The 27,734-nt window shown below is 41.2% G+C and overlaps 1 protein-coding gene across 2 annotated transcripts; it reads left to right on the forward strand.

Annotated features, from left to right (window-relative positions):
- The first annotated feature begins 1,446 nt into the window (after nucleotides 1-1,446).
- sparc (secreted protein acidic and cysteine rich) lies at nucleotides 1,447-27,545 on the forward strand. 2 transcript variants are annotated; one of them, XM_033029912.1, is made up of 10 exons: nucleotides 1,447-1,603; nucleotides 12,921-12,994; nucleotides 13,652-13,699; nucleotides 15,029-15,119; nucleotides 16,197-16,318; nucleotides 17,237-17,357; nucleotides 18,388-18,524; nucleotides 21,952-22,100; nucleotides 23,674-23,822; nucleotides 26,715-27,545. In XM_033029912.1, exons 2-10 carry the CDS (start codon nucleotides 12,938-12,940, stop codon nucleotides 26,741-26,743), a joined length of 903 nt encoding a protein of 300 aa, XP_032885803.1. In that variant the 5' UTR covers nucleotides 1,447-1,603; nucleotides 12,921-12,937; the 3' UTR covers nucleotides 26,744-27,545. The 2 variants fall into 2 exon arrangements, with proteins under 2 accessions (XP_032885803.1, XP_032885805.1); XM_033029914.1 differs by having other exon boundaries at nucleotides 13,655-13,699.
- The last annotated feature ends 189 nt before the right edge of the window (nucleotides 27,546-27,734 follow it).

Here is a 27,734-nt window from a genome sequence, read left to right on the forward strand (position 1 = left end):
ATATACCTACCCATCCTTGAGTGATATGCTGCCCCTCAGGTTTCTATTAAATCTTTCTCTTTTCACCCTAAACCTCTGTCCTCTGTTTCTTGATTTCCATACCCTGCGTAAAAGACTGTGCATTCACCCAATCAATTACCCTCGTGAATTTATTCAAACTATTCATGGATGAGATGGGTAGATTTTTAAAAAAAGACACAAAGTGCTGGAGTAACTCAGCAGGTCATGCAACGTCTCTGGATCAATGGTCCCGAACCAAAAACGTCATCTGTCCACGTTCTGCAGAGTTGCTGCCGGAGCCAGAGTTACTCCAGCACTTTGTGTCTTTTTGTTGCAAACCAGTATCTGCAGTTCCTTGTATGAATAGATGATGATGATTAACCTACTCATTTGAGATGAGTAGATGTTTTGTCTCGGGAGGGATCAAGAGAATGGGGAATAAGCACAAAGTATATCTGAGACCCCATTCAGAACAGTAGTGATTTTATTGAATGTTGGAGCAAGCTCAAAATGTCATATGGATCATTTCAGCTCCTGTTTCTTATGTTCTTAATAAAACACTTCTGAAAAGTAATCCCTGTTGTAATGTTGGGAAATGCACCAACCATCTCAACACAGAATTATCACTCAGAAGGCAAGATGGTCATGCCAACATATATTTCTATGATGTTAGTTAAGGGATTAATATTGGCCAGAAAATGTGTAGAATCCATCAGCTCTTGTTAGTGCAGATAAATGGAGTATACTGTTGAATTTGATTTTAGTAGAAATGCAACCATGAGCTCAGCATATTCTAAAGAAGAAATAATCAGCCAAGAATCCAGGCTAAATATTAAGCAAAATCATTTTACAATCGATTAACTCCTTTATCGACATAAATTGATTTGGAACATTTCCCAATTTTTGATTTTACAACCCATACAGATATTTATTAAATATGTGTCTTTATTATCGAAATAGATAAAACCAATATTAATATTTAATTTCAATTAAAAAATCTAAATTTTTCTTGTCAATCATGAATGCTTTCCATTACTAGAAGGACACAGATGAGGGTGTACATATATCGAGATGGACTGTGCTAATTATCGGCAGGCCATCATCATTTGACTTTAAAAAAATAACTTGCCACGTAGACAGGTTTTTTCGCCTTACAAAACAAACCCAGATGTCTAGATAATCAGTCAAGGCACAAAGAACCGATTGCTGAACTAAAGGATGAACCTTTGCTAACAAATCAATACTTGCACATCTAACTTGCACATATAACTAAATGGAGTTAATTAAAGGCATCCACGCTTTTTCTTAAGGCCATGTCCAGTTTTAAACCTAGTGGGATAAATCTGTGCAGATAATGCTGCCGATAGATTGTTCTGGTCTGCGACTGAGGATGCATTCCACTAGTAAACTGTGCATTTGATTTTCCATCCAGAACAATTTGAAGAGGAGGGGGGTGGGGGGAGAGACTGCGACTGAAAGAGAGCCAACCCACCAGGGATAGCATTGCTTCATTTCCTGCGAGCTAGCTCTAAAGACTGGAACACTTGCACTGCCTCAGACAGCCCGGTGCTCTCTCCCTGCCGTTCAGACGTGTCCTTCTCTGGTATGAGTCTCATCTTGTCGTTTTCCTAATCTATTAAATTAGCTGTAAATGTGTATGTATGCAGGCGCGTTGCTAAAGTTAGTGTGCCGCGTGTTTCATTTTTTATAGCCTTTTTTTTGTTTTATTCTTTACTCAGTTTTGTTATTCATCTATTCTTACTGATGCTCAATACCTAACTATCACTCCTGCATTTCACCATTGCGTTTGCTTTCATAATCTTCGGTTATTTTTAAATGCCTTGTAACTGTTACCATTACTTATTACTGCTGCTCTTTATTTTTTATTAATGTATAAAGAAATTTGCTTCTAGGAAGGACATAACATTCCTTGTCCTTTGGTAGACTGGACATTGGGACCACATAGTTTTACGGATCTTTTATGAGTTTAATTGTTTATTTTTACAGCTCTGAAGAATCCCGTTAGGAAGCAGGTGGTTTAATTTATTGGAGAATCTGTGGTTCTTTTGTTTAGGGGGGGAAAAGGAACAAAAACTCTCAGAAGTGAGTTTTGTTCTACGACGAATAGAGAGAGTAAATCAGTGTGGATTCCAGGGCTGGGTCCGAGTGGGGGTGGAATCTGTAAATGAGATTGGGGTTGTGGATGGGGGCAGATCGACGAAGGGTCAATTGTAATCTGTTGCCACATAGACAAACAAGAGACCGGGGACGAGGAGAATGACGGACTCTTGTTCCTTACCTCCAACAACAAAGAGCCCCTCCCATTGTATCTTTGTAGAGACCGTCGGCTGCAATTAAAACTTCTTTTGATGTGTTTCTAGGCTTTCATTAGTGGCAGCGAACTCGGTAATCGCAATGGATCACCAGTCTTGCATTCAACTTTTTTTTTGTTATCGAATATTTCAATTTCCAACGCTTTGACTTTCCAACAAAATGCAGCGGTTTCTCGGCCACTGCTCCTTGTCAATGTTGAATTACTTAGATGCGCACGTTTAGAGAGAGATTAGGCTTTAAACGCAAGGAAGATTTCTAAAATGTCTCTGCAAAGCAGCTTTTAAATCTACGCCTTGTACGATGTAAAAGAAAGACGTGGTTCAGATGCATGGAAGCTCGGGTTCGCTCTGCACTGATGTGTCTGGCCGGTGGACGGGGACAGGGGGAGATTGTTGTTGAGCCCAGTGGCTTTGGGGTGCAATGTGGTTTGCTTGAGGCATGGAGGGGTCGCAGCAGGTGGGGCTTCCGCAGCTGGCGACCGGGACTCGTCGACATCACTAAATGGCATGAAAGGGTTGGGAAAAGATTCGCCTTATTCAGTTCATCGCGTCGCCTCTTATAAAGAGAGCCGCGAATCAGTCCAGTCCTTTGCTTCTCCCCCCCTCCTCTCCCTCTCCCTCCCCCTCCCTCCGCTTTGAAAGCCATATCCAATTTCCCTTTGACAAGCTAGTAGTGAATATTGAAAAGACACAAAACACTGGAAGACGGTGTATGGGTAATAGATGCGAATGTAATGGGAATGACCGAATGTTAAACCAAAATAGTCAACGCCCGGGTCAAACGCGCATTTACCACACTGACTGGGAATATCTGGAGTAGCTGTGAAGGAAGGAACTGCAGATGCTGGATCATGACACCGAAGATAGGCATAAAATGCTGGAGTGACTCAGCCGGTCAGACAGCATCTCTGGAGAAAAGGAATAGGTGACATTTCGGGTCGAGCCCCGTCTTCAGACCCAATTTTCAGTCTCGACCAGAGATGCTGTCTGTCCCGCTAGGTTACTCCATCATTTTGTACCTATCTTCGGTGCCATCCAGCATCTGTAGTTCCTTCCTTCACTACAAATGTACTCAACAACTGAATTCGCTTGGATATCGGTGCATCTCTAGGACATACAGCGTAGGATAGGGGAGGGGCACTACACAGTTGTTGAAGGTTAACTGATCGACGTGCGGTGCGAAAATGCAGGAGATGAGTTTCTGTAAAGGGATGGGGGGGGGAGAGAAGCACCAAATCCCGGTCTCAAAATTCGCAAGCTTGCTTTTTGTTGTTGTGCATTTGCTGTTAATTAGACAATATAATATAACGAGGTGGGACGAAGAGGAAATCAGGCTGAGACACGGGGAGATCATATGAGCCGACGGATGCTGCATTGCCGACAGCACAACAAAACGGAACTACTGTGAGAGGCGTTTCATGGCTTAATTCCTCTCCAATGAGCTCATCCATTTGCTCCTGTTGAGAATGGGAGATCCCAACTCTCTCTGCGAAAGAAGGAATTGCACAAGACGGCGTTTGCAATCTGTGAACTCTTGCAATGTCCTTAGCAGAACACAAAGTGCTGGAATAACTTGGTTACAACATCAGGCAACATCTGGCCGTGGGAAGTGGGCAGGCACAGAGAACCTTGCATAGGAAGGTACTGTAGATGATGGTTTACACCGAAGATAGACACAAAATGCTGGGGTAACTCAGCGGGTCAGACAGCATCTCTGGAGAAAATAAATAGGCGACGTTTCAGGTCGAGGCCCATCTTCAGACTGGTGTTTTGCTCAAGATTCCAGCATCTGCAGTTCCTTGTGCCTTGCAGTGTTTCTCTGTGTACTCAATCTGCCGAGCGGAACTACCAGCAGGGGTGGAAAATTTGTTCCCGAATCCCACGGGGTGAATGGGTTGCTTACTTTGGATTTGTATTATTGAAGTTTCCCTGTAATTCAGGCAGCATTTTGCTCTATCAGAGGTTGCAAGAACACGGCTGAATTTAACTTCTGTTCACATCGTGCCCTTGACTTCCGAAAGCAGCCAGGTTCATGTTAGCTCTGGGAGGGGGTGAGAGGAAATCAGCGGGCAAGGAGCGTTTCCTGTACCTTTCCGAAACTCTATTTTCACAAGTCAGAGGATAGTGTTTACTCAGTCCTTGATCTCAGACACGCTGTAGCCCGAGACTCGCGAATAAAAGCATGTGTGTCCATCCGTGGCGAAAGGGTTTGGACCTGAACGTATTAACTGTTTCTCTCCCCCCCCCCCCCCCCCCCCCCCCCCCAGATCTGTCTGACCTGATGAATGTTTGCAGAATTTTCAGATTTTTGTTTCAGATTTCCTACAGCTGCAGTTCTTTAAAACATTTTCATTTCTTCTCCCAACATTGTGCTCGCTTAATTCTTCAGAAGCGTTTGCAAATGAATTGACTCCATACAAAATGTCCTGTATGCTGGAGTATTTGCTTTGCACCTCTCGGTCTGAGAAAGTACAGGCAGTTACAGCCAATGCTCAATGACCTATCCTTGTTAAAAGGCTCTGAACTCAAATAAAGAACGATGTAAAGACGAGGATATCTCTGACCTTCGCTGTAAACTTGACAAGAACGTTTATGGCCCTTTCATTGGGATGCAAGGCACCGTGCCCACTTTCTTAAGTGTTGAGTCTAGGGTTGTCAACTATCCTGTATTAGATGGGACATCCCGTATATTGGGCAAAATTGGTTTGTCCCATACGGGACCGCCCTTGTGCCATGTTTAACTGCTGCTACTACTCGGGTCGAGGGGACAGTCGGGTCGGAGCGCCGAGTCCGGCCCCGCCTCACCCGTCCCGATGTAGTGCAGCCCATGGAGTGCAGCAGCAGCGCATCGCCCGTGGCCCCATCGGTCGGCAGCCCGGCCAGCTGTCTGACCTTCAGACCTTTGCTTACCACCGACACCACCACCCCTCCTTCTCAAGGCCGATCATCGGTTCATGAGTTGGATTGGGCGCTGGACTTTGCGCACGGCCCAGGCCAAAACTCCCTAACTGGCCTGCCGGCTGGGCTTTGTGTGCAGTCCAGTGCCTGGGCCAACTCATCATTCACCCAGCCTCGGTCGAGTCGGTCAATGAATTGCTGCCAGGACTTTTTCCCCTTATTTTGACCTTTTGTCCCTTATTTGGGAGTGAGAAAGTTGTCAACCCTAGTTGTGTCTCTTGGTGCCCCTGGTCTGGGAACACATAAGGAGATGCCTCTTTTGCTGTCCCGCACAATTAGTCTGGAAACTATATATTTTAAATTTAAAACTGTATTTTGTGTGGAAGTGGGAATTTGTTTTTGACATAATTATACCAGACAAGAGGATGTTCAAAGCATTGCATTATAGTTCTGCAGCTGCCACTGATGCATATAATTATGCTACACACAGCTGATTATTATAATCTTAAATACAAAACATGTCTTCATTGAGGCCATTGAACACAACAAACAAATAAACGCATTCATTGTGATTAATGATTTAACATTAGTAGACAGAAGTTATCTCTGAAACGTGACATTGTTCACTTTTATGAGGTGGCATTGTAGTTTGTGTTTATGCAAATTAAGGGCATGCATTAATCAAAAGGGCCAGAATAACTCAAACTCACCAATACCCCTGGTAGATTGGACTTTTGTGGCAAATGTTTATGCTTCATAATTTATATAGTCAGTGTGCCAAATATCCTCACTAACATCCACAGCAACATCATTGAATGGAGACACAGAGAACTGCAGATGCTGGGATCTTGAACAAAACACAAAGAGCTGGACTAACTCAATGAGTCAGGCAGCATCTGCGGAGGGGATGGACAGGCGACATTTCGGACCGGAGCCCTTCTTCAGACTATATCCGACATTAAAATGTTGTGTTAACATGAATATTAAAATCATGGCCATGCAGCGAAGTAAACATAGGCATTATCTTAATTTGAACAGTGAAATGATTTTGGGCTTTTCAATTCTTTCAACCCAGTAAAAAAATATTTTTGCCGTTTATGCATGACAATAAATCAAATCATTGAGCTTGTTGCTTCTGATGCTCAAATATTTCAAGTAAAATTACAGTACATCTGCCGAGTAAAAATGTGGACATGTTAGTGCATTCTCTTATGATTCTGCAAGTACAGGCCAGTTCTGTATAGAACTGCTAAAAGCAAACATTTCAGTTTAATTTGACTTATTGAATGTTACCTTTCCACTTGCAATGTGTTATTTTCACTCATGAATTAATCATCCAACATTGTTCGAATTCAGCTCACCGTGGATTTCTATGTTGATTTCCAAGACAAAATAGTTGTTCATCAACAGAAAAACTGAGATTTTCTTTAGCACTGGGTGGTGTGGACATTGTTCATGCTAAAGCAGCTTTCTACAGTTTTGGTGATAGCTATGAATTGGAATTGGTATCCGCTACATCTGTGGGGAAAGATCCATAGCTGTCAACGTTGGTTCATAAATATATTAATGGATAATGTAACAAGAGTTGATTGTCAAGTCACAATAACACCAATGCTAATGGAATTTCCACTTTTGAGATTCTTGTTCAATTCCCAAAGCGTATCTCCAGATACTGTGAATGCATTAATGAAACCTTAAGTATTACTGATTTTCATAGATTTAAAGTGCTGTAGCTGACAGTGGGCAGCAAGAGTCCAAATGGCAGTGTTTGTAATTGCTGCTTAGTAATAGTCTCCCATATGAAAAAAAAATCATATTTCCCAATATATTTCCTTTTATTTCTCATTTTCAATAATAATTTTATATTAAACCAACCACTGAGGAAAAGTGTGCCCTTACAGAATACCTTCCACATCATTGGATTGTTGCCAAAGTGCTTCAGAGAACTATACGGGCATTCAGATGGGCAAGGGTTGATTAGGGATTAGGTTGATCAGCATGGTTTTGTACGTGGGAGGTCATGCCTCACAAATCTGATTGATTTTTTTTTTTTGAAGACATGACCTAAAAGGTTGATGAGGGCAGAGCTGTAGCTGTTGTGTACATGGACTTCAGTAAGGCGTTCAACAAGGTTCCACATAGTAGGCTGCTCTGGAAGGTTAGATCGCATGGGATCCAAGGAGAGATAGTTGAATGGATAGCAAATTGGCTCCATGGAAGGAAGCAGAGGGTAATGGTGGAAGGTTGCTTCTCAGACTGGATGCCTGTGACTAGTGGTGTGCCTCGGGGTACGATGCTGGGCCCATTACTGTTTGTCATCTACATCAATGATTTGGATGAGAACATACAGGACAAGATTAGCAAGTTTGCTGATGATACAAAAGTTAGTGGTTTTGCAGATAGTGAAGATGGTTGTGAATGATTGCAGCAGGATCTGGATCGATTGGCCTGATGGGCGGAGGAATGGTTGATGGAATTTAATACAGAGAAGTGTGTGGTGTTGCATTTTGGGACATTGAACAAGGGCAGGACTTACACTGTGAATGGTAGGCCACTGGGTAGTGTTGTAGAGCAGAGGGATCCATCTGCATGGATCCTTGAAGGTCGAGTCGCAGTTAGATCAGGTGGTCAAAAAGGCTTTTGGCACTTTGGCCTTCATCAGTCAGAGTATTGAGTATAGAGGTTGGGAGGTCATGTTGCAGTTATATAAGACGTTGGTGTGACCGCATTTAAAATATTGTGTTCAGTTCTGGGCACCATGTTATAGGAAAGATAATGGCAAACTTGAAAGGATTCAGAAAAGATTTAAGAGGATGTTGCCAGGGCTAGAGGGTGTGATCTACAGGGAAAGGTTGAGTAGGCTGGGTCTCTATTCCATGGAGTGCAGGAGGATGAGGGTAGATCTTATAGAGGTATACAAAATCATAAGAGGAATAGATCAGGTAAATGCACAGAGTCTTTTAACCAGAGTAGGAGAATCGAGGACCAGAGGACATGGGTTCAAGATGAAGGGGGATAAGATTTAATAGGAATCCGAGGGGTAACTTTTTCACACAAAGGGTGGTGGGTGTATGGAACAAACTGCCAGAGGAGGTAGTTGAGGCTGGGTCTATTACATTGTTTAAGACACAGTTAGACAGGTACATGGATAGGACAGATTTGGAGGGATATGGCACAGCGCAGGCAAGTGGGACTAGTGTAGCTGGGACATTGTTGGCCAGTGTGGGCGAGTTGGGCCGAAGTGCCTGTTTCCACACTGTATCACTCTATGACTAAAAAAACATTAATGGTCAAATTTTGTGAGGAAAATGCATTTTAACCTTTTCAGCAATATTTCAAAAAATATATTGAGAAACTAAAATATTTTGATCTATTTGGTTAATGAATGTTAATTAAAAGATCAAATCAAAAGATTTCTCCCAGTTGCAAAGGGAGATGTGCCTCAAATGGCTAAGTTGAAAAATGGTCCTGCAGTAGCTGTCTAGCTTCTGTGACCAAATCCTGAACTGTGCTTAGAATTTATAGTTTAGGAACACAGTTTGGAAATGGACCCTTCGGCCCACCGAATCAGCGCTGACCAGCAATCCCCACACATTAATACCATCCTACACACAGTAGCAACAATTTACAATTTTACCAAGCTAAGTAGCCTACAAACTTTGGAATGTGGGAGGAAACAGGAGCTCCCGGAAAACTTACACAGGTCACAGGGAGAATGTACAAACTCCATACAGATAGCCCCCCACAGTCAGGATCGAACCCTATTCTCTGGGACTGTAAGGCAGCAACTCTACCGCTGCACTACCATCTTGCCCTGTTTACTATTTGAGGAAAGAATTAGGCTTCGTTATTAATTGGCCAGTTCAAGTCAGTTAATTACACATTTTATAAAACGGTTCCTGTAGGAGGGAGACTATTGAAATGATATGATTTAATCTTGACCTAAAATACTGCCAAGAAACTTATAAATCACCACACCATGTAACCCATTGTATGAAGATAATATGCAGTGTTTCCATCTCTTTCAGCTCCTTGATATAAGAAACTCTCTTTAATAAGTCACAATTAAGTTAAATATCAATAGGCTATATGAATAATTTGCTCTGAAGAGGAATTGACTTGGAAATATTGACTGCTTGTATTGACTGCAGGAGCTGCTTGATTTGCTGAGCATCTTCTGTTCCTATTCTATATTTATAGCGTCTGTAGTATTTTGATTTTGCCTCGATGTGCTACAAACATTTTTGTCTATTTTATTTTAAATAATTGAGAGTTTGTGGATGAGAGTTTAATCACAAAAGAAAATAAATAAGTAGAGATATCGATGTGAGTTTGAAGTTCATATAAGTTAAGGAGCTTGGACTCGGGGAGGGAATTTTATAATAGGACCCAAACAGCTCGGGTTCAGATCGAATGGACTAGCTCTAAATGTTTGCCTTGAAAGGATTTTCTGAAACCAGTGAAGTTGTAGATGTGGCGGAGTTTACCAGCCTATACAGCAACAGCTGGTGGGGAATTCATTTGATGTACTGGTCTGTAAACTCACTCTGACATTTTGTTATTCCAAGGTAAATACACCCAGATCTTGTTTTTGTGACTGCAGTAATCCTGTTAGGGTGGACCATTCTTGCATGTAAAATGCTGAAATAACACTCCAATGGTCAGCAGGAGAAGTTGTATAACTGAAAATAAACATGTCTGATCTGAACTGCTAAAACAACTGAAGTGCCTGGGTCTGGTCCACAATAAGCAACAAATCACATCCATCTGCATTATATGATTTTTCTTAACCAATCAATCATTAAAATTGTATTGATCTCAAGGAAGTCATTGGTCCAGTCCATGAGTCACCTTTGCATCTGAAAATATCAAATATGTCCCACCACATCCTGTGAATGTAATTTATCCACCGTTCTTGTATGTGTCTAGCTCTGCAATTATTAGATAGTCATACACTATGGAAACAGACCCTTCAGACCAACAGGTAGACACAAAATGCTGTAGTAACTCAGCGGGACAGGCAGCATCTCTGGAGAGAAGGAATGGGTGACGTTTCGGGTTGAGACCCTTCTTCAGACTTCAACTGCTCCCCTTCAGACCAACACGCCCTTGCCGACCAAGGTGCCTCATCTAAGCTAGTCCCACATGGCCAACATTTAGCCCATATCCCTCTAAACATTTCCAAGCCATGTACCTGTCCAAGTGTCTCATAAATGCTGTTAAAGTACCTGCCTTAACTACCTCTTCTCGCAGCTCGTTCCACATACCCACCAACATCTGAGTGAAAAAGTGGTCGCTCAGATCAGGTTCTATTAAATCTTACCCCTCTCACCTTAAATCTCTTTCTCACTGAGACCTATATCTGCTGGTTCTTGATTCCCTTCCCCTGCCCTGGGTAAAAGTCTTTATGCATTCACCATATATATTCCTCTCATGATTTTACACATCTCAGATGGTAAACCATTTCTGATATTTTAGATCGCAAATTATTTCTACCTCCTTTTGAAATGAGTTCATTTTTACACTTTTACACTTAACCGGTGAAAGCAAAATCATATAGGAATCAAGTACAAGGAACGTCTTAATCTGATTAATACCAGAATTACTCAAAATAGTCATGAAGGAAACATTGACCAGATGACATTCTGGGCTGCAAGCCATTTTATATGCCTCTGGATATCATGCATGGTGCCATTACTGTTAACTGTTTGGACTCTAGTGCCCTTAATTCCCCTTATGTCCCAGACTGCTTCTCTTGCATCACAAAACCTGCATTATGAATGTAAAACAAGCCATTTTTTTTAAAAGTAGGCAGACAAAACAGAGCAGAAATGGCCCCAGAGACACTCTGTGAATTCTGCCCTGAGGCAGTCTCTATTTAAACAGCTGATTCCAGGCTGAAAGAAGTGACCTTGCAATGACCCCCTGAAAAACCTTTAAATCACATAAAGAACCCATCAAAGTGCCAGTGCGCAGTGAGTTTATCCAAAAAGCTGATTTTATCGCATTGTATCTCCAGAGTTCCATCACTGAAGGGCTTTCCAAATCATTCACTTTGCTTCATATGGTCACTTTTTAATTTCTAAGGAATATTTTCCAAAACTCTTGCATGGAATGCATTCTAGGGGGATAAATCTTTTCTCCTCCCTTTTGTTTTGCTGGTGAAATTGCGAGCTACGCTTGTCCTGCTTAACATAATGCAAGTTTAAAAACTTGCCATCGAGGAGCTTGCCGCTGCTGCACTGTGGCGATTCATAAGTTCATATCATAGGAGCAGAATTGGGCCATTCAGCCCATCGAGACTACTCTGCCATTCAATCATGGCTGATCTATCTTTCCCTCTCAACCCCATCCTCCTGCCTTCTCCCCATAACCCTTTGACAGCCTTACTGATCAAGAATCTCTCAATCTCCACTGTAAAAATATCCAATGACTTGGCCTCCACAGCGGTCTTTGGCAATGAATTCTATCGACTCGCCACCGAAAACTTGTCTATCTTTGTAGACAGACACAAAAGACTGGAGTAGCTCAGCAGGCCGGGCAGTATCACTGGAGAAAAGGAAAAGGTGACATTTCGGATTGAGACCTTTCCTCAGATTGAGAGTCAGGGGAAAGGGGAACGAGGGATAAAACACCGTCGTAGATATGGAGAGCAGGAGGAATCACGGGGGGGGGGGGGGGGGGGGGGTGCAGCATGAGAGAGTGTCGCAGAACTCTTGTTGGAGAGAGGAGGAGAACTTCTTCAAAGTAAGCATGAAATGGTGTGCCATGAAAGACTGCAACAATATATGTTGCCTTCATTATTTCATAGTGTTTAAAAGCATTTAATGGAAAATTAAGATAATTATTTTGGTAAGAGAGTCTGGGAACTAAATTTGCTTGCTGTATGGCTCTGCAGATGTTAATGGGGGAAGTGGCTCAGTAACCAGTGTTATTGCTGTTGGCTGTAGGATAAATGATGGCTGGACCACTGAGGAATTCTTCAGTTATCCTTCAAATAGTGCAGCTTTATATCAACTTGACAGAACAGGCGTGGCCTTAAATTAGCCTTCATCTTAGTGACAATTACTCATTACTGCATGCATCTTCATTCTCTTCCCCCAGTAAGTAGTGCAAATTGAACCTTTGACTTTCTGACTCGGAGGCAAAATTACTTGTTCTCTATCATAGGTTGTCATCTGCCTTAAACAAGGTAATTGAAGGAAGAGATTAAGATTTAATAGTTCATTTGAAAGTGACACTAGGGCAGAAATTACATGTAGTGCATAGTGAAGGATTAACAGCAGAGATTTAAATCAGTATGTTTGACGTACATTGTGATTTGCCACAAACTTTAGAGCTTTGGAAAATTTAATCCTCTCCAAATAGAACTATTTCCCAAATCTATGAAAAAAGACCATCTCCTCAACTTGTTCTTGAACCGCGTCCGCATCTCACTCTCCAAATAATGTTTGGATATGTGCCACTGGCTATCCCAACTTCACCAGCCAATTTTTTTCCACTCTTCCAGGAAATAAATCTAACAATTTCTGAAATTTAGAATCAAGCCATAATTAAGCAAGGAAAATATAGAGCGATGGAAACATGCAAGATCCAAATTGTGACACATTTCCTCTTGTATTGCATTGCATAATAACATTTTTAACTGGCACGCATTGAAACCTAATATCTGTTTTTATTTCTCCTCAGATTTCTAAACCACCAAAATGAGGGCCTGGATCATTCTTTATCTATGCCTTGCAGGCAAGGCACTGGCTGCTCCTGTAAGTACCTGCAATACAGGACAAGTTCAGAACTGTTGTAATCAGGAATGCAGCACGTAGGATAAAAGATTGTGCAGTGCCAGCAAAGAGCATGTATCCAACAATGTAACCAATGGTTGGACACGCCAATTAACTAAATCATTATCTGTTTTCACTCCAACTGTAAAATCTAAACATTATGAGCTCCTTGTGCAACTTAGCAGGCATTCAGAACGACACCACAAGATAGTTCCAGATAGCTATACTCAATGCACTCTGACAGGAATTGCAGATGCTGGTTTATACCAATGATTGGTGCAAAATCCTGGAGTAACTCAATGGGTCAGGCAGCATCTCTGGAGAAGGTGGATAGGTGACATTTCGGAGTTGGGTCCCAACCCAAAATGTCACCGATCCATGTTCTCCAGAGAAGCTGCCTGACGCACTGAGTTACTCCAGCACTTTATGTATCTCCAATACACTCCATGTTTCTTTCCTTTTTCACCAGGAGAAAGGCAAGTAATGCACGTCTTCTTCTTCTTGAACTCTGCAATCCATTAAAGACATGGAAAGGCACATTAATTGGCATGTTGAGTGCAAGCAATAGAGAGGGTTTTGAAAGTTGCATATTATAGCTCTGACATGACAGTACTCTTTTTAATCTTCCTAATTTCACAGCAGGAACCTGCGGCTGAAGTGGAGGTCATTGAGGAAACTGAACCAGAGGTAAGACAATATTTAATGAAATGATGAGCTTGATAGTAAGTAATTCCCCAGAGGAAGGCAAAACATAGCCAGTAAACACTGAATAACTGAAGTATCTCATGAACAAATAGCTGTCATTAATCTGTTGCACCATGATGCAGTGAAACCTGTAATACAGTAGGTGTTTATAGGATAAGAACCTAATTTACACTACTTAAAGAAAACCCACTACTGCTTTTGTTATTGCTTGTTCAAATATAATTGACTTTAACTTCCTACCAAGTACCTTGCTATGCTTGATATATCTTAGTAGGTGGGATGTTAATACTAATCTCATGGTTCTGAAGTATTAATTTCAGACATTCAGTAAGTAATAAACATTGTAGAAGTTCCCTCCTTGGTTCTGGGAGAACACTTTATTCCTAAACAAAACAAGACCTTAAGAAAATCCCCACAATACAAAAATGAATGTCAATATTTTTGCCATCATTTAACTTTTTAAAAAACTTTTAAAACTTTGCATTTAACATTGAACTAATTGGAATATGGATTTTAAGAACATTCTGACCTCATTTCTCCTTGTGGGGAGACAGGGAATTTTTCTAAATCACGGTTGATTAATCTCATTTACTTGTGTTATCTCGAGGTTTCCTTTTAAGTTAGGTTTTTCTTTTACAGTTTACTGATTGGAGTTGCACAGTTACGTGCTTCAATTTCAAGTAGACAGTATCCAATAAAGTAAAAATGTAAGCACGCTGATTGAAGAAGAAGGCTGAATTGAAAGTGAGCAAATGGGAGAAAGAAGGAACTCTCAGATAAGAGTTTGCAAAAGGCTTGATTAATCTTCAACAGTGAACTTCATGAATAGATGTTGACAGTTTCTGGCATCCGTCCTGTGACTTTCAAGTAGCAAATGCAAAGTTGCACTTGAATGAACCACACAGAAAACTATTTATAACAGCTGATTTTCATTCCCTGTGCTTTCTAAAGTAGTCAAGAAGCTTCATGTTTGTAACTAAACAAGTCAACAACTGCCCCCCCAGAGTGAAAAATGAGCAGGGATTTATTTCATTTCATAAAACAAATGAAACATTCATTTCATTTATTTTATATACATATTTATGTATATGTAGCTGGTCTATAGTTTTACAATAACAGTTTTGCATCCTTTCCAAGTTCTATATTTCTGATCTTAAATCTTAGCTAATCATCCATGATCAACATTTAATGCAAAATTGGATGGATATTGTGTACTGATTTTATTTTTCTCTGCATTCTGAAAACTTTCCTCCCTTATTAAAGCGGGATGATAAAATCAAGTTTATTAACAAGCAATGTCTATTCAAATAGGCATTGCCAGTAGGAGCGAATCCAGTCCTGATATCCACAGGAGATTTTGAAGAAACTGAAGATGATACCAAGCAGGAGATTGATACTGAAAGTAAGTAAGGTTGTTTCCAATATCCACTCGTTGTGATGTTGCTTGTGTTGTTTCTGAAATTTAATTTTCAAACATTCCGACCTGGTCTCTGCTGGCTAACAAAATCTAAATTGACCAGATCGCATTGGATTTGAGGCTTGAGATTCAGAATATAGGGTAACACTGCATGAGTATCACTACACTTTACTATTGACACCGACCCACTTCCAACTCCTTTATCTGTATCTTTCCATATATTTAACCGCATAGTGCATAACTCTGCACATTACTTCTCTAGTTATTTTATAATGTGTTTAGTTTAGAGATACAGTGAGGAAACAGGCCCTTCGGCCCACCGGGTCTGCGCCGACCAGCGATCCCCGCACACTAACGCTAGTTCTGGATGCACTAGGGACAATTTACAATTATACCAAGCCAATTAACCTACAAACCTGTGCGTCTTTGGAGTGTGAGAGGAAACCGGAGATCCCGGAGAAAACCCACGCAGGTCACATGAAGAACCTACAAATACCGTACAGACAAGTACCAGGAGAAAGGGTCGAACCCGGGTCTCTGGCGCTGTAAGGCAGCAATTCTACCGCTGCATCATTGTGCTGCCCAAGTTTAAGTGTAATTTATTTACGCACTGATGGGAAAGGGAGAAGTGGAAGAAAGGAGAAGAAATAAAATGAAATTAAGTCAGAAATCTGCTCAAGGGCCACAAACCACTTTGATTCATCAGAGTAATGCCCCTGTCCCACTTAGGAAACCTGAACGGAAACCTCTGGAGACTTTTCGCCCCACCCAAGGTTTCCGTGCAGTTCCCGGAGGTTGCAGGTGGTTGTCGGAGGTTGCAGGTAGTGGAAGCAGGTGGTGAGACTGACAAAAACCTCCGGGAACCACACGGAAACCTTGGGTGGGGCGCAAAGTCTCCAGAAGTTTCCGTTCAGGTTTCCTAAATGGGACAGGGGCATTAGACACAACGTGCTGGATTAATGTAGTGGGTCAGCCAGTATCTCTGGAGAACGTATATATGTGACACTTCGGGTTGGCATTCATCCTTTATCAGTGTTTATTTAGTGTAATGTGATTTCCTAGATCCATGTGAAAACATCCACTGCAAGCGAGGAAAGGTTTGCGAGCCTGATGAGAACAATGAGCCCATGTGTGTCTGCCAGAATCCAGCAACTTGTCCACCCAGCACAGTTGAATTTGAGAAGGTCAGTTTCAAACTATTCCCAACAGAATAATGTTATAGTCACTGAGAAAGCTGTCAAAGAGGTTCGGCAGGGTGCAACACAATTGATAAGGGAGAATCAAAATAGCCCACATGTCAGAGGGAATTACAAAATGGGACGTTACTGAAGTTGTTTGCTACAATGAGCTGGAGATCGTAAAGGGGTATTGAGGACAAATGACAGAATAATTATCGGCAGAACAGATCTTCCATAATGTATCTAACTATTCAAAGCTAGACATTTTGCTTCTCGTCAGCAACGGTGAAGACATTGATGGTTGTGCAAGTCTGCATGATGGACAAGTTTAAATAGTCAGCTTATATAGTCAGTCTTTAGTTGAATAGTATACCGTTTCTGTCATTAAATCTAAAAGCTTGACAATATTTTACGAAGTATATCAGTAGCAACATTTGGGAAGAGTAAACATAAATGGACATGAGTGATGATTATTGGAATGTCAAAACATAAAACTGCACGATTCACTTAATAGCCATTAATTATATTTGTGTCTACTGTGCCCATCTCATTTATACATGGATTCCTAAAGAGCATGTGAAGTAATTTACAGCCAGTAATTCTTCACCACTTGATTAACTGTAACATTTAGGCACTGCCACTGATGGTATATTTTGTATGGGAAAGGAGTAATCATTTAAATCAACAACCAGTTGAAATGAAGCAAGATCATGTTGGATCACGGTTATGCATCCCAGCCTATAATTTATTTACTGCAATGAAATCAAAATGCAAGATTAATATTTGCATCATTCATTTTGTAAGGTATGGATTAGCGATGCAGAAATCATGAAAGCATAAAAAGGATGTGTTTTGAAGCAGAGGGGATTAATTTTATATTCTATTAAAACCAGTAATATTTTTATATTTCTACCCTTTCCCCAGGTGTGTGGTACTGATAACAGCACCTACGACAGTGCCTGCCAGCTCTTTGCCACCAAGTGTGCATTGGAAGGCACCAAGAAGGGCCATAAGCTGCACTTGGACTACATTGGACCATGCAAATGTATGTGAAGTGGATACTTTCAGTGAATAAATAGAAGAGGGAGATAACAATGTGCAGAAAGTGAAACGCATTTCTTAGCCGTGTTATTCTTCATTATAACTGTACAAACCCGTCATTAATACCGTCATCTAATTTAGCTTGTTTATTCCATGCTGCATTCACATGGCTAATTATATCTTGCACTTTGCTCTATTATACTTGAGTTTGAATAGATTGTACCCCGGTACATGTGACAATAATAAACCTAAACCAAAACAGAGAACGAAGGAGAAGATCACACTTAAACTGAGGAGAGAGCAATAGCATTCACCGGATGCTCAATTTCACCCTTTCACCCACAATACTTTTTTTAAAGAAAAGGGTTAGATTCATCTTTTAAAGGAGCGCTGCTTAGATCAGAAGATGTTTTATTTTCATTAGTTATTGTTAGTACGAACTAAACTTTAAAGCATCTTTTATTTCACAATTGGGGTATACAATTGTTGTTAATGGTTTATAACCCCATAAGACATAGGAGCAGAATTAGGTCACTCAGCCCATCCAATGTACTCCACCATTCATTCATGACTGATCTATTTTTCCATCTTAACCAAATTCTCTCGCCTTCTCCCCGTAACCTTTGATGCTCTTCCTAATCAAGAACCTGTCAATCTCCGTCTTTAATTATATCCAATGTCTTGGCCCTTTACAGCATCTGTGTTCAAAAGTTTATTTTGTGTTATGTATACAGAGATAGTGAAATGCTGTTATCCATCAAATAATACCGTACAATAAATCCACTTCTAGTACAGCACGCAGAGAGTCACCACATTCTGGCGCCATCTTGCAACTTCAAAGTCTCTGAAACATCCGCTCTAGGCCTAAGGAGACCTTTGATTCGTTAATATCTCACTTCAAGGCCCAGTGTCTTGGTTGTCCAGGTTTAGGCAGCATGGGAAAATAAATATTCTCCGAGTGAATGCTTTGAAGCAACATGCCGAAAGAATATTTCTAACATCTCTAAATGAGCACTTTTGTGATTACTTTGCAGTCATCCAAGTATGCCAGGACAGTGAACTGACTGAGTTCCCACTGCGCATGCGCGACTGGTTGAAGAATGTCCTGGTTACCCTTTACGAGCGCGACAACGAGGAAAACAATCTCCTGACTGAGAAACAAAAGATGAAGGCAAGAAGCATACAACCTTTTCAATCCATTAGAAAAAGATTGAGTAATAAGACAATGTCAAAATTGATTTTGTTTATTTCCTCTTCGGCCTTTAATCACTAGAAGGTTTTATTTTTGTTATTTTGGCTTCTACTCTTTATATATCTTTTCAAGACAGTAAAAATGGAGTCCAACACAACAGTCCAAGTAGCATCTCTGGAGAACATGGATATGTGACGTTTCTTCAGACTGGGATAGATACATAGAGAACAGGTGCAGGAGTAGGCCATTCGACCCTTCGAGCCAGTACCACCAATCAATGTGATCATGGCTGATCATCCACAATCAGCACCCCGTTCCTGCCTTCTCCCCAAATACCTTGATCCCACTAGCCCTAAGAGCTCTATCTAACTCTCTTTTGAATGCATCCAGTGAATCAGCCTCCACTGCCTTCTGAGGCAGAGAATTCCACAAATTCACAACTCTCTGGGTGAAAACGTTTTTCTTCGTCTCAGTTCTAAATGGCCTACCCCTTATTCTTAAAATGTGACCCCTGGTTCTGGATTCCCCCAACATCGGGAACATGTTTCCTGCATCTAGCTTGTCCAATCCTTTAATAATTTTATATGTTTCTATAAGATTCCCTCTCATCCTTCTAAATTCCAGTGAATACAAACCTAGTCATTCCATACTTTCATCATATAACAGTCCCGCCATCCTGGGAATTAACCCAGTGAACCTACGCTGCACTCCCTCAATAACAAGAATGTCCTTCCTCGAATTAGGAGACCAAAACTGCACACAATACTCCAAGTGTGGTCTCACCAGGGCCCTGTACAACTGCAGAAGGGCCTATTTGCTCTTATACTTAAATCCTCTCGTTATGAGGGCCAACATGCCATTAGCTTTCTTCATTGCCTGCTGTACCTGCATGCTTACTTTCAGTGACTGGTGTACAAGGACACCCAGGTCTGGCTGCACTTCCCCTTTCCCTAATCTGACACCATTCAGATAATAATCTGCCTTCTTGTTCTTGCCATAAAAGTGGATAACCTCACATATTTTCAGTAGGTCAGGCAGCATCTGTGGAGAGAGTAATATGTATTGACAATCCAGGTCAGCAGAAAGGATGGCACTTGGCCCAACTCGTTTCTATCTGAGTGTGTGTTATTCTTTCAACATGTTCTATTATCCTATTAGAAACAGAATTAGCAATCACTTGCATGTGAGTGAAGTAATTAAAAATCATTTGAATAGATTTATTCTAAGGCAAAGTGACAATGGAAATAATTGAAGTGAAATAATCCATATAGAAAATGCAGTTTATGTGAATCAATGAACTTTCAAGAGACCTGACTTCAGAGGCAAAGCATGGAAACAGGCCTTTCGGCCCACCGGGTCCACGCTGACCAGCGATCATTCCCGTACACTAAAACTATCCTACACACTAGGGATAATTTACAATTTTTACCGAAGCCAATTAACCTACAAAACTGTACGTCTTTGTGTGTGAGTGTGAGAGGAAGCGGAGCACCCAGAGAAATCTCACGAGGTCACAGGGAGAATGCCCGAAATTCCATACAGACAGCACCCATAGTCAGGATCAAACCATAGTCAGTCTCTGGTGCTGTAAGGCAACAACTGTACCAAATGAACCACTGTGTGCCACTGTGCAGGCATCTAATAAAATGGCACATAATGGGTTTGTCATTGAGATTGAAGCCAGCAGAATAAAAAGGGCTTTCATAACATCGATGGAAATTGGCAAAATAACAAGAAACAGAGAAACGTTGAAAGGTTGTTTTTCAGTCTGGAGTGAAGCACACAGAGGAGCCCTATTGTGATTGTACCGACGAGTTGCTTTTTTTTTAATAAACTGGGTATGGAGATGACAACTGCCCAGTTTGCAGCTAACACAAAACACAGAGGACTATAACTATTGTGAACTATGAAGTGAATAATAATAGACAAGATATTGGCAGGCTGGTGGATGGGGTGATTTTCACTTCCTTCCTACAGATAAATGTAATGTTGAGAAATATAACGTTATATTTTGGTTGGAAAAAAGACAATATAAATGAGAGGGTACAATTCTAAAGTGGATACAGCAGATGAAGGTATATATATATATATGAAAGTGGTAGGGCAGTATGAAGAAGATGAGATACTGGGCTTTATAAATGAATGCACTGAGTGAAATGACAAGGATGTCACAATGAAACCTTATAACATTGTTTTATAACATCAGCTTAGCCATGGTGTGTTTCCAGCTCAGGGCACTGCATTTAGGGTTTAGGTTTAATATTGGCACAGGTACAGTTGAGGAAAGATCACAGTGGCGCAGCAGTAGAGTTGCTGCCTTACAGCGCCAGAGACCTGGGTTGAATCCTGGCCACAGGTGCTCAGTCTGTACATAGTTTGAACTTTCTCCCTGTGACCACGTGGGTTTTCTTCGGATGCTTCAATTCCAAACCTATATAGGTTTGTAGGTTGATTGGCTTCTGTAAATTGTAAATGGTCCCTAGTGTGTAGGGTAGTGCTAGTCTACCGCTGGTCAGCGCGGGCTTGGTGGGCTGGAGGGCCTGTTTCCATGTGGTATGTGTAAAGTTTGCTCAATTTAGACTTTAGTTTAGTGCAGGGGTGTCAAACACGCCGGCTGGATGTGGCCCGTGAAGGGATCCGATGATTTCCCCGATGCTAGAGCGGGCTGCAGCTGTCCGCGGTGCCGGATCGGACTGCGTTTGCGTGTGCGCGGCACGATCCGGAGAGCATGAAGTCGCATTTTGCCCGTGACCTAAAATGAGTTTAAATCAGTTTGACACCGCTGGTTTAGTGATATTGCATGGAAACAGGCCTTTCGGGGCCCATCGTCAATGCCAACCTTCAATCGCCAGTTCACACTAGTTCTGTGTTGTGCCACTGTAGTGTGTAGGAATAATTTACAGAGGCCAATTAACCTACAAACCTGCTCAACTATGGGATGTGGGAGGAAACCGGAGCACCTGAAGGAAACTCATGTGATCACAGGGAGAGTCCAAACTCAACATAAACTGCACCCAAGGTCCAGATCGACCCCTGGGTCTCAGATGCTATGAGGCAGCAACTCTGCCAAAAGTGCCGTTGGGCCGCACTGATAATCTGTCTTTAAACTGAAGTGGCAATTACTTCTCTTTCCACAGATGCTGCCTGACCTGCTGAGTTTTACCGCTATTATTATCTGTTCTCACGTCAGATTTTCAGCATCTGCAGATTTACTTTTTGATTTTCTTCCTGACCACAGCATGACTGACTGTTGTGTAGGAACTGCTGATGTTGGTTTAAACCGAAGATAGACACAAAAAGCTGGAGTAACTCAGGCAGCATCTCTGGAGAGAAGGAATGGGTGACGTTTTGGGTCGAGACCTTTCTTCGGACTTCAGACTAGTCTGACTGTTCTTCCCTTCAACAGGTTAAGAAGATGTATGAAAATGAAAAGCGTCTGCTGGATGGAGAGCACTCAGCGGACCTTCTGGCTCATGACTTTGAGAAGAACTACAACATGTTCGTCTTCCCCGTTCACTGGCAATTCGGACAACTTGACCAACACCCAGCTGACAAGTAAGCTTCACCAGGAACACAGAATATCTTTTGATCAGAGGTTTAGTTTGGCCCATCAAGTTTAGTTTGGTCCATTCAGCCCAACAAGTCTACTTCGCCATTCGATCATGGCTGATCTTTCTCTCCCTCATAACCCCATTCTCCTGCCTTCTCTCCATAACCACTGACAGCCATACTAATCAAGAATCTATCTATCTCTGCCTTAACAATATTCACTGACTTGGCCTCCACAGCCTTTTGCAGCAAAGAATTCCACAGATTCACCACCCTCTGACTAGAGATTTCTCCTCCTCTCCTTCCCAAAAGAATGTCCTTTAGTTCTGAGGCTATGGCCTCTAGTCCTGGACTCTCCCACCACATCCCTTCATTCCCTGCACATCCATGTACTCATCCAAAAGCCTGTTAAACACCACTATCATCTCTGCTTCCACCAGCACCCCTGGCAGTGCATTCCAGTCACCCACCACTCTGTGTGAAAATTAAAATATGGTTGTACATCTCCTTTAAACTTTACCCTGAGAGATTTCTTTCTTACATTTGTCAACAAAAGATATCCAAAAATGAAGGGATTTTGCTGAAAACGAGCTGCTACCTGGTTGGTTTGGAGTCTCCAGTGGAGGTTTGTTCAGCTTCTCCATAAGCTGACTGATATTTATTTTCCAGTAATTGGACTGATTATTTAACTCTAAACTGCCTGTAGATGACATATGTAAATCAAAATTAGTGGGAGCAAAAGAGTAGCAAAGTTTGTTTTGATATTACTTGTGCATCTTCAGGGCGTTTCTGTGACACCACAAAATGTCCCAGATGACTCGATTTAAGATTAATAAATGTCACGAAGGAGCAGGAGGTAAGCTTTATAATGTCCATACCCACCTTTCACAAAAGTCAAGAGTGTTTTATTGTCAGATGTCCCGACATGGAACAATGACATTCTTTCTCAACAGCACTACAGATATGTAAACATATTAACATGTAAAACCCATAATAAACAACAACAAAAAGTTCAGTATATTTAAAAAAAAAACAAATAAATAGACAATAGTAATGCAAAGTCAAAAAATAATGTCCCCAAGTATATGCAGTTCAGAGCCTTTTTGGAGGTTGTAGTGTTTAATAGCCTGAAAGATGTTGGGAAGAAGCTGCTCCTAAACCACAATGTTACAGTTTTCCGGCTCCTGCACCTTCTTCCCAACGGCAGGAGTGAAATGAGAGCGTAGCCAGGGTGTCTGATATTGGCTGCTTTTTCTGAGGCAGCGACTCTTATACGTCCCTTCAATGGTGGGGAGGTCAGTACCCATGATGGACTTTTAATAAAATTATCCAATTACTGTTGATCACAAGATAGCCACAAAAAGCTGGAGTAACTCAGTGGGTCAGACAGCATCTCTGGAGAAAAGGAATAGCTGACGTTTCGGTCACATGGTTACTTTAATTTGTGGAAACTAAGTGGAAAGTCGAAAATTGATGTCTAACTCATTTAGTACATTGGCCGTATATTGTGTGTAGAACAGTTAGATTTTGTTATTAAATGAATCTACACTTTGTAAATGTGCCTTTGCTTTGACTCCAGGTACCTTTCTCACTCTGAGTTGGCTCCTCTCCGTGCCCCCCTTGTCCCAATGGAGCACTGCACCACTCGCTTCTTCCAGGAATGTGATGCAGACAACGATAAGTACATTGCCCTTGAGGAGTGGGCCATGTGCTTTGGTATCAAAGAGGGTGAGTATCTGCAGGCAACAGCTACATACACTGTGTAGGAAGGAACTGCAGATGCTGGTTTAAACCGAAGATAAGACACAAAAAGCTGGAGTAACTCAGCGGGTCAGACAGCATCTCTGGAGAAAAAGAATAGGTGATGTTTCGGGTCGAGACACTTCAAAGTCGTGTCCCGAACCGAAACGTCACCTATTCATTTTCTCCAGAGATGCTGTCTGACCCATTGAGTTGCTCCAGCTTTATGTCTATCTTCAGCCACATACACTGCCCATTGTTAGTAGTTTAGTAGTTAAGGTTGAAGTCAACTTTCATGTTAGCAGCATTTTGATTTTGAAAGGAGATTAAAGCAATGTTTAATGTTGATAAACAGTTCATAACCTTGAGGCAGTTATTTACAAAAATGACTGAAGAATATTTCTGGCAATCCATTAAGGATAGTAAATGTATAAAGTAAACTGTCCAATGAAGCTGATAACATAAACAGGCTTGGGTGGGAGCTTTATATCAGGAGGGCAATGTTTACATGTGATGCTAATCATAATTCCAATCATATTGATAATAATATTCCTATTTCCACTGCATTTTGCACCTGTATGGTGGTTTTGCTGGTGTTAAACTGTAGTTAAGTGTTAAACTGTATAATTAAATAGATCTATGTAAAAATACCAACTACAGTTTTACTCCAAGGTATGAATTTTACCGAAGATCTGTCTGCATGATCGCAATGTAACTGAAATTAGGGAATATCTGAAGAGTAACATAAAAACTAAAACAGAATCACGTTTTCCTCATGTCTTTTATGAGCCTAATCATCCCAAAGAGCCAATTATTCATTTCTCTAGTGGAACTACTGCCGTACTGTATGGGATATGGAAGGCAATTTAGAAACATAGAAAATAGGTGCAGGAGGAGGCCATTCAGCCCTTCGAGCCAGCACCGCCATTCATTGTGGTCATGGCTGATCGTCCCCAATCAATAACCCGTGCCTGCCTTCTCCCCATATCCCTTGATTCTACTTGCCCCTAGAGCTCTATCTAACTCAATTTGCAAGCTGCAAGTACCTTAAACAACTTTGAATTGCAATGTGATAACTGAAAATCAAAAATCTACATGATCAAAATCTGAAATAAACATTAAACGCTGGAGACTCAATAGCTCAACCAGCATCAATGGAAAGAGAGGCTAACATTAAAGGTTGAAAACTCTTTGTCAGAACTGGGAAGGAGAAAATCTAAATTGCTACTGTATTATATTACATGAAGGGAAGGATAGGATTAAGGAAATAACCCTGTGGTGAAGCCAAGGTTGCTATGACGATATGCTGTTTTTGCAAACATCTGTTTGACAGATTATTGATGGTGTATTGATCTGTCAATTGGATAGTTTTGGAAACCATGTATTGGTAACCTTGGCCTCACCCTAATGGGCCTGTCCCACTTACGTGACTTTTTCAGCGACTGTCGGCACTCGTCATAGGTCATTGCAGGTCACCGAACATTTTCAACATGTTGACAAATCCAGCGGCGACCAGAAAGACGCTATGACTCTTTGGGCGACTAGGAGACTACTCACGACCATACAGGCGACACCCTAGTGACATGTCGCGGGGTGAAGCCTGTATGGTCTTGAGTAGTCGCCCAAAGAGTCATACCTTGTTCTGGTCGCCGCTGGATTTTCAACATGTTGAAAATTTTCGCCCACCTGCAACGACCTATGACGGGTGCCGGAATTTGCCGAAAATTTTACCGTAAGTGGGACAGGCCCATAACAGTACAATTCCCTTTGTCCTATTCATCACTCCCCTACCCTCTCTGCAACTTAAGACTATTTGATTTCTCTTTTTTCCCATTCTGATGAAGAGCCTTTGAGCTGAAGAATTGTACTCACTTTTCCTATGCAGTCAATATTGTATGGCCGATTTACAATTTTTGGGTTGGGACATAATGTTAAGCAGGTGTAGTGGATAACCTTCCTGCTTTTTTTAATATAAAAGGCTAGTTTTGGTCAGACTGGCACAGGAGGTATAATGCCTTGTGCATAGCCTGTACCTCTCAACAAGCTGAACACATTCCATTTTGCACAGAACACTCCCTTTCTGGAGTGATGCCTTCATAAGCTCCAACCTTCTGACCCAACCTAGCCCACTACTGTTTATTACATGTCAGGCTTCCCCTTGGAGACTAAAATGCACAATTTTACACATAATTTCAAAGTATTATTGGTAAATTCTTCTGTGCTTGCTCAGCTATCAATAAGCATAATTTTGTTATGTTAAGCTGCTTAAAACAGGCCCTTCATAAGGTCATAAGGAATTGGGCCATTTGGTCCATCAAGTCTACTCCACCATTCAATCATGGCTGATCTACCTCTCCCTCCGAACCCCATTCTCCTGCCTTCTCCCCATAACCTCTGACAGCTGTACTAATCAAGAATCCATCTATCTCTGCCTTAAAAAGATCCACTGACTTGACCTCCACAGCCTTTTGTGACAAAAAATTCCACAGATTCACGCATTCTCAGTTCTACGTAATCCCGCTTTTGCGTCCACTCTCTACACACTGGGGGCTATTTACAGAGGCCAATTAACTTACAAACCTGCACATCCTTAGGTTGTGTGGGGGAAAAAAACAGAGTACCCAGAGGGAACCCACACAGTCACAGGGAGAACATGCAAACTCCCCACAGACAGTACCCGAGGTCAGGATCGAACCTGGGTGTCTGGCACTGTGCAGCAGCAGCAGTACCAATGTGCCGCACTTATCTTTATTAAATATTAAATTATTTTGTATTTTTCATAAATTAATATTAGATTATTTTGTATTTTTCATAAATGTAAGATATTATTAAAATATTAATGAATTCTAATTTTCATATGATGTTTCTTCTTTCTTGCAGAGGATATTGATGGCAACCTTCTAATATAATCTTTGCCTATTGCTGTCCATTGCTACCTTTTGGTGGTGGTGCTAACTAGAGACTGACTACATTAATGGTGCTACTCATTTATTATCTCTACCACTGTAACACAGTGCATATGCTTTCAATAACACTTGTTGGCAAAGAAAGACATCTTCCTTCAATTATTGAAATTTCGATGTGTTTTTTTTTGCTGTGTTTTTAATTATCCTTGTCAATTAAAGGAGTAACTTGCATGTGTTAGCAGTATTGTCTGGATCCTTGCCCATGTAAAATGAAACCCATGTATTAATGTCCAGAACCCTGGAGGTTCGTAGCTTCTCTCTTTAATGTACAGGTAGACAGTGAATGCTGTGGTTTAATGGCTGGGTGTGAGGGAACTACTTTCAGTATGCTGTCAAAAGTGAATATGGATTTGTGTGAAGGCTGGAGTGCTAATATGTGCTTTGCATCTGTAAGGGGTTGCAAAGGGAAAATAGGGACATCTCGGATGTTAATCAGAAAGTGTACAATGTGGAAAAGGAAGATGCGGTCGTACAAGTTGATGGAAGTCTACCTCGAAGTCCCTTTACGCTATCCACTAACACAGGATAAGCACACTTTCCATATTTCTTTCTAATAAAAATAATTAAAACAAATAATTTCATGCATGCAGTTGCGATGTTAAAGGTGTCTTTATTCATGGCAAATATCATTCCAAATTTTGTAACATGGTATTTTGTGCCTGGTCACTGAGCTAACCATTTTCCTGTTATGTGCTTCATAACTGTTCACCGTACAATGGAATAAAACAACATGATAGTGCCACAATATATTGCATACTCATGCTTCTTAACCCACTTTGCACAGGGCAATGCAGCCACCAATTACACAGCAATCTTGCTTTGTTTTATAAGGATGCACAATGACACACAATAACAAGTGTATGTGATTTGTAAGAGCACAATAATTCCAGAAAAATCATGTGTCAACATTCTTGGATTAGTAGTTCATAAATTC

Source organism: Amblyraja radiata, chromosome 11 (genome assembly GCF_010909765.2).
Source record: "Amblyraja radiata isolate CabotCenter1 chromosome 11, sAmbRad1.1.pri, whole genome shotgun sequence".
NCBI lineage: Eukaryota > Metazoa > Chordata > Chondrichthyes > Rajiformes > Rajidae > Amblyraja > Amblyraja radiata.

Bases quoted from the DNA above. Each gene is read 5' to 3' on its own strand.
- sparc (XM_033029912.1), top strand. From the start codon at position 12,938: ATGAGGGCCTGGATCATTCTTTATCTATGCCTTGCAGGCAAGGCACTG. The intron at 17,358-18,387 runs GTATGTGAAGTG...ATTACTTTGCAG, and splicing joins CTACATTGGACCATGCAAAT to TCATCCAAGTATGCCAGGAC. The intron at 18,525-21,951 runs GCAAGAAGCATA...TCCCTTCAACAG, and splicing joins CTGAGAAACAAAAGATGAAG to GTTAAGAAGATGTATGAAAA.